Below are 18,645 nucleotides of genomic sequence, written 5' to 3'. Positions count from 1 at the left end.
AAGCAGTGGTATCAACGCAGAGTACTAAATAATAACATCTCACGCTCAAATGTGTATCTTCGTATAACAAATATAATTAATCGACAGATTACATCGCGATCTGATTACCGTGTAATTGTCGGAGTTCCATTAAACACTAAAGGAAACTTGAAACGTCAAGGAATGTTATCGAGGAATCCAGGCTTACGTCTACGTTTTTCTAGAAATCACGTTTCGAATCAAACTAGATTGCAAACTGAATCGAATTGAACAGAAAAATACTGCTAAGTCGGAAGGTGGGTAAAAGAAAATGTGTCACAATACATTAAAATGCAAATAATTCCTTTGAAACTTATAATATTACAATTTTTGTGACACCTATCAAAAAATAAACATAAAAAAGTAACCTAGATAAAATATTAATATTATTATATTAATATATAATATAATTAATATTATTATATTAATATATAATATAATTAATATTATTATATTAATATATAATATATAATTTATATTATATTAATATATAATATATAATATATAATATATAATATATAATATAATATATAATATATTATATATTATATATAGTATTGTATATAATATATAATTAATGTTTACGTTTACGTTTATATTTATATCGAGTTTTTGATTTTGATTCGAATTTTGATTTAACGGCTAATGTAATAATGCAAATAGCAATGAGCAAATAATATAATATTAAATATAATTTAATATTATAATATTAAATATAACATTAAATATAATTTCTGGACTTAAGAATCTCAAGATGAAGGAAATATATTTTTAAACAAAGTTGGTATATACAATAAATCATTCCAGAAGATTCAATAGGCAATAAATAATGGAAAATATGATAGCTTTTGATAAAGTTTAATTTAATTTCAGCATAATTATATTATAATTTCAGAATTAATTTCGCATATGATATTTAATTTTAAAAATATAACAAATAATTATAATAAACGAATTTAATTAAAACTATCAATTATCTCAACAATCTTAAGAAACTCGCTCTAAAAATTGCCGATAAATTTCTATCCGAAATAAAAAAAAATGCACCACTCTAATCTATACACTAATATTATTTACAAATAAAATTCTTAGAGATACGTATTATCCTTAATAGCTGTGAAATGCGATAAATCAGGACGAGTTAGATAAATAACAGAAGCATTATATCTAAGACGTCAGATTTCGCGTTAGTAAAAATCTCGAACCGCGTATATAAAAGGAAGAATCAGGACACTCCTCGTAATAGTCTAGCTTTGAAATCCGCGATCAACTCCCCCGTTTTACATGGCCGATGCGAGTTGAGGTCCATCGGCCTCCCAAGGGAATGAGATGTGCGTCGTCGTGGCCGCGCGCTGTGTAACTCTAATTAATAGTCAGTTTAAAAGCCCGGGGAACTGTCCGCTCGGACGTCGATGTACGCGCCCATTTAATTAATTATGTACGGGCCTGTGTGGTGTTGCGAGCGCGCTTTTTGCAGACAACGACGAAGGTGCTCCGTCAGGAAGGCATCGCTTCCTATCGTCCGACCGAGAGAAAAGACAATGGCTCGTTACGGATACGCCGGCGATGTTTTCACGTGCGAGAGACACGTGCAATTTGTTCCGTGCCGCTCGCGATGAAACGCACTCGGCAAGCGAATTAAGAATGCGCGGTGAACGCAGACAGCGAACAAATGCCGACTGGAATCGCGCTAATTAATCATTGCTCAATGATATTTAGTTTTCATAGAAATAGCTGGTTTGAGATTCTTTTATGTGGACCCTACGATAATTAAAAAATTAGTTTAAAAAAAGAATTGTTTTCAAGAAGATTATTTACAATGTATTTTTTTAAACAATCTTTTTCTTTTTTTTTTGCCTTAATTGATTTGTCTCATTATTCTGTACATAAAAGTATTACAATAAGATGATCGAAAACTGAATATTTTACGAAATATTTTATTTCTTATATCAAAATATGTCAGATTAAAATATAAAATAACTCAAGAAGTACCTAATAAAAAAATATTTTATTATAGTGCTTTGGAAAGCTCTCGAGGTAAGCTACAAGAATATGTAGTGAAAAATAGGGGGTTCCATTTAAAAAATTCAAAGTGATTTTTATATGACCTTGACGGTGCTATTCAAGGTCATACTAATATTATTATATAATGCGCCACTTAGAGCCCTACAACTTTTGCATGAAACATTTTTCACGAAAATGCGTTGTTTCCTCAAAAAAGTACGGCTGATACGGGCGCTCTGTTACACCCTGTATATGCTAAAATAACAAAATGCTAGAGAAATATTTACATAAATATAAATTGATTTTACAATTGATATTAATAATTATTACATTTGAATTAATATAATTAATATTAAAAATTGATAATTAATATTTATGATTTATGATTAATATTAAAATATAATTTAGGTAATTTATTACAATTTTTTCTCTCTCGAACAAAAACTTTATCACGATGAACAATATCTCGTCGCGTACATAATGTGATAATTGAAAAGCACTTTAGATACTAAAATCGTTTCCCCCCCTTTTTTTTTTGCGATTGCGAAATATAAAAAATTAAGAGCCGAAAATGACGCTTAGGTTTACACAAGTGCAACATGAATTAATCGCGTTCTTGTATGCCTCGCTAATGTTTAATATGCCTCGCACGAGTTCAGATCTCGCATTGACGGGGCGAATTCTGCGCGAAGCGCGCCGGATGTCGGCAGCGGTGTCTTAATAAGCGGAAATTCCAGCGACCTTGACGCCTTCTTGCCGATAATGACGATGAAGATTGCGATGGTTAGAGCGATAATAGACTAATGAACTCAATCCCTTTACTCGACGCGACAGGGGAACCTTCCGTCGATGAATAAAAATGTAATTTTGATTGCGTGAAACCAACGTGCGTCTAGAATTTCAATATATGCCAGAGATAATTTTATACGGAATATTTTTTCTCATTAATTCTTTTATCTTTGCGGAAATTCTTTAGAACCTTTCGTTATCGGAATAAATTAATAAAAATTTGCAATTTTTTTCTGACCTGAAATGACGTAATTGATTGATCCATCGTAAATAACTATCGATATAAATAAATGATCCACTCACCTGTAACAAAAGAAAGATACATGTAGTTAATAGTTATTTTCACAAATATACAAAAATTATAATATAATAATTATAATTATTAAATATAAAACTTTAATAATAAAATAATAATATTTATAACGTATAATATTAAAGATTTCGCACATATTTTTCATAAAGATTAAATACTCGGTAGTACAAATTGCGGCGATAATTTTGAATAAATGCTAACAGTAGCATTTTTTAAATGACACATAATAAATTATATTTTTTATTTAAAAAAAAAAAAGATCTTACACGGCTTAAATAATCAAAGTTTAAATCATCGCAATGACATATTTCACTTCACTAAAAATATCCGGCGAAATTACTCGCCGAAACAAAGGAAGCTGACGAAAGACGTTTAACAGTCGGTAGCCGAGTTGGATCGCCATTACAATGTTTGCTCACGTTCGTAAGACACTTACGGTCCCCCGGCTACCTTCCTTTTCGTTTACCCTCCCCTTTTCGCGCGTATCCAATCCTCAAATATATCAATGATCACCGATCCACCGCGAGTCTACCCGAAACATGTCAAATATGGACACTGCACTTGAGATGCCGCAGCCAGAGGAGACATTTTGAGATGCGTACTGGATCTTAAAAAAGTGTCTGACAAGTATTCTTTCGCGTAAGTCCCCGAGCATGTATTATATTATATTTTATTAATGGTACATTATATTTTAATTATATATATATATATATAATTAAATATATACGTTAAATATATACGTTTGAAGGAAAACGACTCGGATAAAAGTTGTAGGGAACAAAGGCTATCTAATAGTGACCTTGGATTTGACATTAAAGGTCATTTTCAAGGTCATTTGAAGGTCAACTTGCATTTTTTAAATGGAACCCCCTATTTTTCATTACATATTCTTGTAGCTTATCTCGAGAGCTTTCCAAAACACTATAATAAAGTATTTTTTTATTAAGTACTTTTTGAGTTTTTCATTAAGTACTTATTTTATATTTTAGTCTGACATATTTTGATATAAAAAATAAAATATTTCGTTGATCCTGAAAAGTTATGAGGGTGGAACTTTTAAAATGGAACATCCTGTATATATATATATATAGAAAAAATTGTAAATTTAATTAATTTTTTTAAAATATAGTTTTTTAAATAAATTTTTAACACAGATAAAAAACAATTCACTTTTGTTTCATATATAATAATACAATGTATTATATATAATAATAGAATAATAATAAAAAATCTCAAAGAGCGATAATTTAATCTCTTATGTTTAAAAAAAGAAATTAAAATTAATAACAATGATATCTCGAGCCTTACAATTTTATTCGATAAAATATAATTCCAATATGCTTATGCATGTACAAAATATTGTAATAGCAAAAATATTATATTGTAAATGTAGAATGTAAAAAAAAATTTGTTCGCGCCGCCAGATGACAAGCGAGGTACAATAATGCATCTCCCTCTTAGAGACAAAAGGTGTCTCGATGCACAGCATCTTCTGCATCATACATTAATTCATAAAGGCTAGTTGGAGAAGCGTCCTTTTTCCGGTAGAAGAGAAAACATTGTATTCTTGAGCGCTTAGATGGATCGAGTAATAGCGACTTGTCAATCCAATTAGTAAACATGGGACAATCCTTGTTTTGCAAAAGCGATCATCTTCTCTATTTAGTAATTTACCTATCTGGAAAGATCATCGTGACGTCATTCATGCACAAAAATTGAAATACTTTACATATTTAAATGTTATAAATATTAAATACTTTAAATATTGCTTATCGAAAATTGCAATTCCTCAAACTCTTATTCAACTTGACAAATAATAGAAATATTTCTCTTCAAATAAACTTTGGGCATATCTGTTGCTCTCTGATTCGAGTGTACAATTCGAATGTAATTTAGGGATCCGAAATATAAATTTTTGTAATACATGGTAAGATCTCCAGAAAGAGTTAATTAATTATATTCTGTTTTGTATAAAAGATTTGTGAAATACAGAAATTCGAGTGTCGTTCGCGCAAGAGAAGTGAGGGAAGAAATAGAAGAGTGACCGCGGAACTTTCCAGGAACTGCCAGAGACATACGAGAATGGCTAGAGGTCATCAACATCGCAACACCATCGTGTTTCTGACCTCGTTGACTGCGCACGCCAGATGACTTGGTAAACACACAGGAGAGCTCCTAGGCGGGTGTAAACCCGGCAGAGTCCTACCAAGATTGCGAGTTCGCGGGCGTGCATTTTCGCGCCGAGATTAAACCTTGAAAGGTCGAGAGCTTCATCTTGTGCCAAAGGTGAGATTCGATTCTACAATTGCATAGATATATCATAATTGTTGTTTTCGAATGGGGATAAAATAAAGTCTGAAATCTCATTTATAGAATGTCAATTTAATTTTTAAGGATATACATATACAAAGTTTCAGCCACGAAATAAGACGTCGAGAGTAATAGTAAATAAATAAAACCTTATTTTAAAAAAGGAATCTTTTATATGTAAATGTCTTTAAATATTTTCTCGAAAATTAAAATTATGTACTTATTATGGATTTTAAATTCTTTCTTAACTTTAGACGCTTCAAGCACTTGTTATACAGGATGTAACAGAGCGCCCGTATCAGCCGGGGGTTTTTTTTTTTAAAATAGGAAACAACGCATTTTCGTGAAAAATGTTTCATGCAAAAGTTGTAGAGCTCTAAGTGGCACATTATATAATAATATTAGTATGACCTTGAATAGCACCGTCAAGGTCATATAAAAATCACTTTGGATTTTTTAAATGGAACCCCCAATTTTTCATTACATATTCTTGTAGCTTACCTCGAGAGCTTTCCAAAGCACTATAATAAAATATTTTTTTATTAGGTACTTTTATATTTTAATCTGACATATTTTGATATAAAAAATAAAATATTTCGTAAAATATTCAGTTTTCAATAATCTTACCGTAATACTTTTTTGTACAGGATAATGAGATAAATCAATTGGTGCAAAAAAGAACAAATAATTGTTTAAAAAAATACATTGTAAATAATTTTCTTAAAAACAATTATTTTCTTATACTACACTTTATGCGTTGTTTCCTCAAAAAAACTGCTGATACGGGCGCTCTGTTACACCCTGTATAAGCGATTAAAATATTGATATTTTCGCGCTTGGATAAGTCGAAATACTTTGCAAATCCTTTGCGAAAGCATCGTTGATTACAATCATTAACAACGCGAAAATGAGAAAAATAAATAAAAAATATCCTTCAAAACGAGAAGAAACGATGAAGCGGTGAATATAAAGCGCTGCTTTATATATTATAAGGGCGTTGCCCAGCTTTAATTGAGAAAACTTTTTTGACACATTGGCGCGCAAATCCCGGAGTCATGCCACTTGCCTCCTAACCGTTAGTTAACGTCCTTCTCTGGCACGGCGAGTGCTTTCATAAAGTGACTCTCTCCACCCTTTGCCTCACGCGTCGCCGTGTTCCTTTAATCTTTTTTCGTTGGCATAATTGCATATAATAATAGCTTTATTCACGAGCGCGAACGTAATAACGTTTTAATGGTACCACGCCGGTTTTTATGGTAGCCATTGTATGTCCACTCTCCGCATGTAATGATCTTCAGATTTCACACGGATTTTATCATTAAGGTCTTTCCTCTCCCTGCTTTGCGCTTCAAAAGTGGAATCTGATTTTTTACAATGTCTTAATGATTCCTCATATCTTGCACATTTCGCGTCCCGTTAATTTTTCGCGTTTCGCGATATATATATATATATATATATATATATTTTTATTTGTAAAAACGTCGGATTAATAACGTCCTTTTTTTCTCTTCGTTCGACAGTTAACATGAATAATACATAAAAGTGCTTGAAATTCTTACGATCCTCGTTAGGCCTTATATAGTATGTATTAGCGATAATCATGAAGCGTGCGTTTACCAGAAAGGACTCGGACGAGATTCGTTTGCTTTGATGATCTCACATCGACGCGTTTTTTTCGCCGCTCGAGAAATAGATCACCCACTAATTGGCTTGAAAAGCAGTGGCGGTTAACGTTTGTCGAACGTGAGAGGCTCCGAGAGATTGACGTTACGAGAGAATCGTAAGTGCAACATTCGCACACGTGGACGTTCGGAAGATCGGTAACGCGTGTCGTTGTCGGGAATGCGCTCGAGTAAGCGAACAATTCATGCCATATCATAATGATAATATTATTTCTTAACATTTAAAAATATAATAATCACAAAAATATATACATCGCACAAGATCCAAAGAAATTATGACAATTTAAAATAAACTCAGAACAAGGCTTGATTAAAAATGGGAAATATATATATATAATGCTCTCTCGATAATATATCGAGCTTTGTAAGAAGAAATTAAATGCGAGCATAAATTTTGATATGCAAGCTGAAAGAAAACTATCTCCTCTCTTTTATAATATCAATATTATTTTTAATAAGAAAAATTAAAAAATGACTTTTTAAAAATATATTATAATTTATTTTAGCACATGAGAAATTTTTATGCTTGTATTTAATTTTATCTTACGATGCTTCATATGTTATCGTGGAAATATTATATATTGTTTTTTTAATAAAATTTAACATGTTTTCTTTCCTCCCATTTTCACTTTCTGGATCTTTTTTTTTTTTGAATTTATTTTAAAATTTCATAATTTTATTATATTTATTTGATTAATATCATAAATATATAAAGAAAATGGAATTATTATTTTTAAAATTTATTTGCGCCAATGAAAAAGGAAGTTTCTTATATACTAAAATAAATTATAATATATTTTTAAAAAGTCATTTTTTAATTTTTCTTATTAAAAATAATCTTCATATTATATAAAAGAGAGGAGATAGTTTTCTTTCACCTTGCATATTTAAGCTATATTGTATTTATCGCCGCGATTTTATCCATCGATTTCATACGGATAAATGACGAGGAGTCAAGAACCGTGTCTGAGACGCTATATCAATTTTGCATTTTATTATCAACAGCGGCTCGGTTCACCTCTTACGTTCGCGGCTCGAAGCAACGCGCAACGCGTCCGGTTAAGTTTCTCAAACTTTCACCGGGGCTCGCCCAGCGCCCCGGCTTAGACTATCGATAAGAACACGCAGCCGAGAAAATCGTGACTCCTGATATCGGTCCAGCACACACCGGTGCGGTTCTGGGAGGCAGCCATGCGCGAAGAGACATCGACATATGCCAGCCTCTCGCCCAAGCGTATATAGTGTTTCTCCGCGCGATTACGTTTTACGCTAAACCTTAGCTTTAGCACGATCGCAAATGTCGAGAAAACAGCCGGCGAGAAGCGTAAATCAATAGACATACATTACTTCCGCACTTGTCGGCGCGCTTAGTGTCTTACGATAGACAAATCTAATTTCCGCTAATAATATCTGCGATAAAACGTGCGTATTATCAATCGAACGATGTAATTTCAATCGAAAAAAAAAATTAATTAGTTTTCTCTAAAAATATAAATAATAAAAAATAAATAAAAATAATATTAATTAATAGTATTAAAAATATAATGTTAAAAATAATATTAAAAAATAAAGAAAAATAATATTAATAATATTAATATAATATAAATAATATTCATATAAATATATATGTAAAAAATAATATTATTTATATACATATAAATAATATAGGTAAAATTTAAGATATTAATAAATAAGAAACTAAACAAAATATATTTTTATTTAATACTAAAAATAAATAAATAAGCTACAAGTCTATAATCAAGAGAAGATAAGAAAGAAATGACTACAGAAATAATTGGAAGCAACTTCAACGATCAAGTATACATACAGGGTGGCCCCGAACGTTCCAGCCAGACTTTGAGATCTTATAGGAAATTTAATTTTGAACAAAAAATTTCGTATAAATATGTGTCGAAAAATGATTCCTTAAGAAGTTATCGCTCAAAAACCTCTGATGCAAAGGAAGAGCAAAAGATGAAAAGAAAATGAAATAAAAAGAAGATGAAACTTAATTAAATTTCTTGAAAAAAAAAAAAAACGATACAAATAAAAATCTTTTTCTTTTTTATGAAATTAAAATAAATTTTTTTTAAACTAGAATAGCATGTAATAGTAGAAAATGAATAAAGACGTGAAGAAACAATACACTTTCGGCATCGAGTAATGACCGATCTAGTCGCTTTACGGATTTCCTCCTGATTCAACTTTAATCGATCTAACAATAAGTAACAAAAGCACTTTTTGTACGTTGTTTGAAACTGGTTATATCAAAATCTATAGAACGTATAACTATCATTTTGATCTCATTTGAAAGATAATTTAATTTTCTACAACTTTTGTTTCGGTACTTTTTGTTAAAAGACCCACATTTTCCATGATATTTGGAAAAATGTGTAAAATAATCACAGATTTCAGAGGTTTTTGAGCGATAACTTCTTAGGAAAGCATTTTTCGACCCATGTTTATAGGAAATTTTTTCTTCAGAATTAAATTCCCTATAAGATCTCAAAGTCTAGCTGGAACGTTCGGGGCCACTCTGTATACAAAGGATATATGTATCCTTTCTCGTAATACAGATCGTAAAGTCGAGGGACGACATTTATGGATAGAGACTGTAATAGCCGCGAGGACTAGTACACGCGACGTTAGTTTTTCATGACTTCGTGCGAGAGGCATTACAAAAGCGTGAGAAGGGTGAGTTGGTGTACTGTGGTAGCCCCTTCGACCAAGGGCTCGCGCTAATTACGTCATTATGCGGGACAGGGTGGATGGCTCTAACGAACTTGCTGCGCCTCGCGAACGTGCTCGTCCTATGAATAGTGATGAGTATATAACCGGCAACCAATTACGTAGCACTATAATAGTAAGTCGATTCCTTCGCTCGTGATGTACCATGTGTGTATGCGAGACCCTCTTTGCATAATTATTAAAAATATTCGAAAACGCGCTTCTTCTAAAAAAAACTCTCGGCTCAGGTTTTATTTTTTATTTCAATCTCAATTTCTTATTTATAATCTCGCTTTTTATATTTAAAATCAATATTTATATGTCAAGTTGCAAAGTGAATTATTTAAAAAACTAATTTTATTTCTTCAAATTAATTATTTATCATATGTATTGATAATTAAACTTTGTCATTTATTTTATTAAAATTAATATAATACATATATATATATATATATATTTTTTTTTAATTAATATATTATATTATACGCGTTATATTAAATATTTTATTATCATTAATATATTTAAATATATATTTGAATTAATGTAATCTCTCTACTTTACAAGTACAATACTCTTTGCCTTCACTACAAAATTTTATAAAAATAGATAGATCTGAAAGATTATTATAATTGCAAAAAATAAAGTGGTATCCAATATATAATATCAAATTAAAATTGAAAATGTAAATAAACGGTTGTATCTGGATTTTAAAATGTAGCTTTGCACATTTATAAGCAATGTCTAAGTATATTGTATAACTTTCTCCGCAATCGCGCGAAAATTATTTTCAAGTCAATATTTGAAGTGATAATGAAAAAATATAGATATATGTGTATTTATGCTTGGAAGTGAAGTCATTATATAAGGAAGCCGACCGAGGGAAGAAATGTCGAAATTTCTCTAATTTACTTCGCCAGCGGCAGCGCGAATCTATCGAACTGGGAGCGGGCATAAATACTAAGCCGGTATCTATATCATTCTTAGTAAGTTGCGATACGCGCGAACGTATCATTATCATAATCGGGGCCTCGCACACGGTCGGGAGAATCAATCCGGGGATCTTCGGAGAGGCGCCTGTAGAGGGCCTAATCGCGATAATGGCCCGGAATCACTCCGTGACCGCAGAAACGGAAAACGTCCCGCCGTTCGATCCCCTCGAGAAAATCGAGCCGAGTTGTCGATCGCCTACACTCTTGCGTCCATCCTCATTGAATGCCAATCGGCCGTGCGCCTTTTATCGTCGTTGCGAAATCTCGATGTGATTATAATGACAATGGTATACGACAGGCAGCGCTAAGGGCATTGATTTCGAATGATCCTGCATGCACGCGAAACACGAAATTGTTACCGCATTCTAAGCATCTCGCGAATCTTACGATTTCTACATTTCTCTATACGGAAAAAAAAAAGAAAGAAAAAGAAAAGAAAACCTTCGCCACACCCACAGCGTGATTGTGCAATCGACAATTTATGCAACACAACGGGGCCTTCGTTCACTTCATTTTAAGTCCCCGATACGTTTGAGAGAGATGGTAAGAAGTTAGACAGCGCGCGATTCTCGTGACCGGAGTAGAAAATCAATATTGAAAACGCGGCTTAAATTCCGTAAATAGATGTTAAAACAACAACGGCAACGCGGATGTATGTACCGTAAAGAAGATAAATGCAACGAGATAAGAACAAAGTAAAACCCGCCCCCGTTGCTGTACATGACACGTAGCAATTACTCTCGACGCAATAAAATCCCATCGATCGTTTTGTACTATTCAGGATTCATCCCGTGCCCTCCTACCTACCTAATTGAAGAAGCTTCCTTTTTTTAAATGTGGAACGAATAATTATGTCTGACGTGACAAGCGCGATGTTCCTTGGCAATAAAAGCCACTTCCATCCATGAACAGAGAGAGAGAGAGAGAGAGAGAGAGAGAGAGAGAGAGAGAGAGAGAGAGCAGCTGTGTTAACCAGGATATAATCGTCACTGGCGAAATCGACTAATCTCTTATCGCTAAGTCGTATCAATCATTTTCAATTTAATGAAAATTTATATCAATGCTGTAGTCTTGGACAAACAAATTAAAAAAAAAAAAAATATATATATATATATAATAATAAGATATATATGTATATATATCTGTGAAAATCCAATTATTTTCGCAATTTTTAATGACTATTGTGACCGGTGTATTACAATCGCGAGGAATGATCATGAAAACGGAGTCAGCAGGTACGCAAAAGACGTACGGTAGAGGAAGAAAAGTAGGTTGGATCCCGAGAAGGTTACCCTCCGGGTCGTTAATAACACGGCGGAGCCTGCGGGACCCTCTCTTCAGGTATGCGAGTCTCGAAAAGCACCTTCTTTCGCGGCGGAACGTTACTATCATCATCGGGATCGGCCACTTCCAGCCACCTTAAACCTCTCTATGAGCTTACACGCCTCCTAGCACGAGCGCGTTTAATCATAGTTTCGTACGCGAATAAAGGCAATGTATGAAGGCAATCCAAGTATAGAATCGCGCGAACGAAGAATTTGACGTACAGGAGGAGCGGGGCTGAAGAATTCGTGGCGAGCGAGCTGATCGGCAGCTTTGTCCGGATTTTTAAGCGAATAGAAGAAGTACCGGACACATATAAAGGTGAAACGAACGGGTGAGAGATTGGAAAGAGGGAGGGAAATGGGCCGAGTTGGTCACGAAAGGTGAATGAAGCGATCGGCTGGTCCCATATACAGGTATATTGAGTTATCTAAGCCCATAGAACATAATAAATTATATATGAAATTAATTCTATTTTTTTTTTTTTTTTTTTTTTTGCTGATGGATGATTCCTGAATTGTTCGCTCCCAAGATACCCAGGTCCCGATGGCTTAGATAGTTTAAAGGGTCTTCCTAGTTTGACGCTCTAAAAATAAAGGTGATTTTTGAAAATTTTTTTGAACAAAAGTATAAAATATATTAATTCGAAACTTTGCACGTTTATTAAATAACATTTCAAATATATCCTGAATTTTTTTCTAACAAAATTATTTAAACTATTTCGAACAACAAAATTATTAAATTATTTCGAACAACAATTTCTTTCTAAGACACCCTGGTTAGACTGCTATAATTCGAAAACAAACAAATATTTTTATTTGTAAAAAATTCACAGGATATACTTGAAATGTTATTTAATAAACGTGCAAAGTTTAGAATTAATAAGTTTTATACTTTTCTTTTAAAAAATTCCTAAAAATCTCCTTATTTTCAGAGTGTCAAACTAGGAGAAGACTCCTTAATATACCTCCCACCCACATATTTGCATCCTTCTCTCTTCGACTGATATAACGCGCAGATCGAACGATTCCGGAAAAAAGAAAAGAAAAAGAAACGAGAATCGCGACGACACGGGCTGTAACGGTTTAAAAGACAATAGTTCGATGATGACATTTATAGAAGATAATCCTTAAGAGCGAGGGAGACTTCGGATTCCGCTTTTACGACACGTAAATGGACCACGTGATATTTTCGTTTGCCAACATTTTGTCGGCGCAACAGATGGAACGAATCAATCTAACGTTGAATGTTCATTAAGCGACGACGTCGCAGTCCTCGGTAGGCTTATAAATTATAAGACTCACGAGGTTATCCGCTGATTAGCAAATAGGATTTTAATACCTAGTAATATGAAATCTTTGCGAGTCAACATGACTCGCGACAAATCGCACCGATGAATACACTTGCAAAGTTGTTCTCACGGTACAAATATTTTGAAGAGGAGCGTATTTTAAATCTCAGTTTCTCGAAAACTAAGGACTGTAAGAAAAAAAAGGAAACGCGCAAAAGGATTCTAACTGGGTTCTAACTCGAAAACCGAGAGCAGCCTGCCAGAATAAAATTACAAATGAACGGAGATCCAGTTGGGTCTCCACCGCATCGAAATAGAAGAAAGTAACGCTCGAACCGGCTCAGCCGGAGCATACTAATCGTTTTATGAAGGACGAAGGGAAGAGCGGAAACAAAAAAGGCAACGCGAAGAGGAGTGAGGCGTTATACAAGGTGGACGGACACAGTAAAACCTCGCTGCATCCAACAATTTGAGAATAATTAACAATATACGCGAAGAGTCATTTAAATTATTTTTAATCTAAATTAAATTCCATTAATCTATCGATTCTAAAATTAAGACGATATTGCATATAATTCCGAATTCGACTCTCTGTTCAAGAAACTGACATTTTAAGTATTAGGTGTACAACTTTTTTTTTCGAAATTCGAGGCTTTATTGTAAAAAACTGGTTATACATTTATGATTCGTTTTGAAATTGCTTGTTGAGTCACTCCCAATGATCGTGCCAATTCTTTTTGACTTTGACTCGAGTCTTCATTAAGTAATGCCTCCAATTCTGCATCTTCGAAAACCTTCTCTCTTCCACCGCTATGCCAGTCTTCGACGTGAAAATCAACGTTCTTGAAGCGTTGAAATCACTCACGACACGTTCTTTCACTAATAGCTTCACCATAAGTATTTGAGAGCGTTCGATGAGCCTCAGCCGCAGATTTCTTCATATTGAAGCAGAAAATTAAAACCTCCCGCAAATGACGAGAATTTGGCTCGTAAACTGACATTTTCAATCGAGAATAACTTTATGATGCAGACGCAAATCGACTAATGTTTCTATGGGATTATGTTGACAGATGCCCAAGTTTATTGCATGACGTCTATGATCTATTTATTTCGACCACTACTTACCGCTAAAGCCATCTATAGGAAAACGGCGGAAGCAAAGTTGCACACCTAATGTAATAATAAAAATTTAATAAACCAAGGCTCGAATGATACAAATCAATTAATAATAAGAAAGAAAAAAAAAGGAAAATTATGTCTAGACTCCAATTTTGCCTTTTCTTCATTTTTTTATTAATCGATTGATCGACATGACATTTTAGGATCATCTAATAAGAAGTGACGTAAACAAAAAATAATAACCGCTACACCGACTTGCTTTCGCACTGACTAAAATTCTCCGCTAGAGAAAGATTTACGGGATCACCCGTTAGACAATGGAATCCGTTTCTCGTTTCGGCGGCCACACACGCCACTTATTACGGTACACTGTGTTCGAGGGAGCGATCATCCACTTAGTGACCCATGCAGCCGAAACTTCTCGGGCTCCTATTATAAGTTTTATCGTGTAAAAGTACTCACGGGCGAATGTATGTAGATGAAAGGATCTGGAATGCGAGCGAGCCTCTTTAACGATAGCTCGGGGAAATCATTCGGATTCCTTCGCGCTGATTCCGCGACACATCCTTTCGCGAACGACGTTTCCCCCCGACCGAGAAGACGCCCGAGAGACGCGAATTATTGGCGAAACGCGCAGGTGGATTTTAACGTATCTCGCAACGGGCCGTTAAAAGGGAACGACTTTTTTTTTTTTTTTTTTTACGATCAGTTAAACGAACCGGTTCATCCGCGAGCGCGTTCTAAGCTTCGTTTCAATTATAATTCGAGATTTCCAAGTCGCGCGTACTGGTTTCGAGAGATTCCGGTTTGACATTTAACGTTCGACTTAACTGCAACACGTGCTGCGCGTGACGCGAGATTGCGAGACGACGCTTGCTTCTTCCGCTCCGGATTTTATTTCGAAAGCTCATTTCAAAAAACGAGATCTCGCGACAGAGACGATTGATCGTATTTTATCGTAACTCATGGATTGTGATAAAAAGAAACGAGAGATTTTAATTAAAAGATATATATACGTAAATGATTATCGACAAAAAAATGAAAAACTTCGATAACTCAAAAATCTTAATTTTAATAAAATTATAAGCTTAAATAAACAACAGACTCTCTCTCTCTCTCTCTCTCTCTTGGCTCTTGATATATTATAGTTATTAATATTAACTATTTAAAAAAAGGAATAAACAATTTTTTCATATAAAAGTTAATTTTTCATATGAAACAATTTTTTTATTCCTTTTTTTTTCTTTTAATTGTTATATTAATCAAGATTTTGATGAAATTAGAAGATGAAAAATAAACAACAGTTTCTCTTGGCTTTTCATATATTATAATCATTAATATAACTATTTAAAAAAAAAAAAAATTAAAAAAATTGTTTCATATAAAAAAAATCAATTTTTTTAATAGAAGAAATTATATATATATATATATATATATATATATATATATATATATATATATATATATACTCGCACGCAAATGAGAATACATTAAAAAGACAAGAGAACAGGATGCCACCAGCAATCCTTTCTAATCGCGGAAAGTAAAGGGGTGCACACGCTTGTAAAATGCAGGCCGTGGCTAGAAGCGTGTAATCAGCGTTCCTTCAGCTCTTAAACAACATGGTGCTATGCGGGCAGGATACTATGGGGCGCTCATCGACGTGGCGGTCGAATACCGTGCATAGATACAGGGAGATCGAAAAAGAGACATAGGAGAGATCCTGCCGATTCTAAACGACGCTTCGAGCGCAGAACCCGTGGCAGCGAATGAATATACACGATGGGGGGAGGGGGGAGGGGGGACGATAGCCTTTCCCCCAGATGTCAGGATATATCGCCAGCGGGGAAAAGGGACGAAGAGGAGCGGAAAAGGAGCAATTACACCGCAGGTGGTTGAGCGCGATGACTTTAGGACTACCTATCGGGAGCAGCGCGGCAACACACTCGGTGATTAACGAAGGGGCCCCTCCGGAAGGGGTGCTTTCGATAGATGCCCGCCTTTCTCGTCCCAAAAAGAGAAAGCGACCAGATCGTTTTACAGATCGAGCCGATTGTAATTATTAATCATCCACTTTTATTATTTTGAATGCTTAAGATTAAGAATCTCGATTTTCGTTTCCCATTTACGGATGACAATAGAAATGCTTTAAGGGGTCTTCCTAGTTTGACACTCTGAACATAAAGCGATTTTTTTTTTTTTTTTTTTTTTTTTTTTAAAGTATAAAACATGTTAATTCTAAACTTTGCACGTTTATTAAATAATATTTCAAGTATATCCTGAATTTTTTTCACACAAAAATATTTGTTTGTTTCGAAGTTATAATAGGGTGACCCCAAAAAAAAAAAAAAAAAAAAAAAAAAAATTTTGATTAATTTTGTAAGTCGCAAAATTTGAATTTTGCAAATATCGATTTAATTCTAGTTCATATGATAACTCATACGGATTAAGAATCTTTTTTTTTTTTTTTTTTTTTTATTTTAGATGATTATAATGGTTGGAATCATGTCCGCCATTTTTTTCTTAGAAATCCTGGTTGGACTATTGTAACTTCGAAAGAAACAAATATTTTTGTTTGAAAAAAAAATTCAGAATATATTCGAAATGTTATTTAATAAACGTGCAAAGTTTAGAATTATTATGCTTTATACTTTTCTTTAAAAAAATTCCCAAAAATCGCCTTCATTTTCAGAGCATCAAACTAGGAAGACCCCTTAACGCACGAATCTATGCATATATCGGTACATTTATATAATTTGCACATATATTGTATATGGAAAATATATGTATGTACCGATATAAATAAATCAATTCGTGTGTTAAGGCACTTCTGTCGTCGAGCGTATACAAGTGACGGACAACGTCATCGTTCGTAATCCTCGAAAAGATACAGACGTCATTCATATGCATATGACGTGTATCTGTCAAAGTGACGTTCGCTGAACCGAGCACGTCGTCTCGTCTCGAAATTTATCTCGCGGTTTCTTCGCTCGGCTTTCGAAACGTATAGAATAGAGCAGTTGTACGGTTGTACGAGTACCGCATTTGTTTACGGTCCCCCCCCCCCCCCTTCACCCCTTACCGTCGTAAACGGAGAGTACAATGTAAACACGATGTGAGCACGGACCAGTTTTAAAAACGCGGTTTTTCATTGCCCCGAAAGACGCGAGAGACGAGAGCCCTCCTCCCCCTCCCCTCACCCCCTTCCCGATTTGAATTCGCGGTATAAACGAGAAACGGACGAGGAGCGAGATAAGATGAGGGGGAGTGATAAAGAGCGGGGCGTGGGAGGAGGTCTCCGTTTTGTGACCAGGAATTACCATGCGAAAAGGAGACCGACCATGCCAAAAGCTTATGTTTATTTCAATTACCGTCGTCCCTTCCGCCCGAATCTCCTCACTGACATGGATCGTCGAAAGAGGGGAGTTGCCCCCGTTGTCTGATAAAATCTACGAGCAGACGTATCGAAGCTCCATGTGATATCGGTTCGAGAGAAACTTGAGAACTTGAAGAAATTGCGTTCATATGAAATAATATAAATAATATATTATCTTTAATTTATTCTTACGTAAATTAGATATTAAATATATTAACATTTGATATATTTAATTAGTTCACAAATTTTAATCAAAAATTGTAGAGTAAAATAAAAATAATATAAAAAAATAATATAATATAATGTAATGTAAAATATAATATAAAAAAATAATATGATATAAAATATAATATAAAATATAAAATAATAATAAAATAATGTAAAACATCGCTTCTTAAATGACAAGGGCATGAATTTTATAGATTGAGTATTAACTTGTTTTTCATTCAATCACTCGTAATGTAATTTACAACTTCCTCGATCAACTTTCTCGCATTACTGTGGCTCATTAACGCCTGTTCTGATACGCGCTGCGCTCACTGTCAGTAAAACGAATGTATTTGGCACAAGGTCGCAAATTTACTCCAAGTACATTCATACATTTTGCATCCCGTAATCTAAATGCAAATTAGAGCAAGCAACATCAATTGAAATTAATACGAAAATAGTGTGAAATAAAAAGAATGACTTGACTCACAAAATTT

At 33.9% G+C, this 18,645-nt stretch overlaps 1 protein-coding gene across 1 annotated transcript in view; it reads right to left on the bottom strand.

Moving 5' to 3' along the window:
* Positions 1–2,994: 2,994 nt before the first annotated feature.
* The window catches only part of LOC138936444 (uncharacterized), a 93,325-nt gene continuing 77,674 nt past the window's right edge, over positions 2,995–18,645 (bottom strand). The window contains exon 4 of the mRNA XM_070301866.1: positions 2,995–3,114. Coding sequence (XP_070157967.1) covers positions 2,995–3,114 — 120 coding nt within the window. The remainder of the gene's footprint in view (positions 3,115–18,645) is intronic.

The sequence above is a fragment of the Polyergus mexicanus genome, unplaced genomic scaffold (assembly GCF_030449975.1).
Source record: "Polyergus mexicanus isolate NDT 795.1 unplaced genomic scaffold, iyPolMexi1.0 SCAF_9, whole genome shotgun sequence".
NCBI lineage: Eukaryota > Metazoa > Arthropoda > Insecta > Hymenoptera > Formicidae > Polyergus > Polyergus mexicanus.
This window is presented reverse-complemented; position numbering and strand designations above follow the sequence as displayed.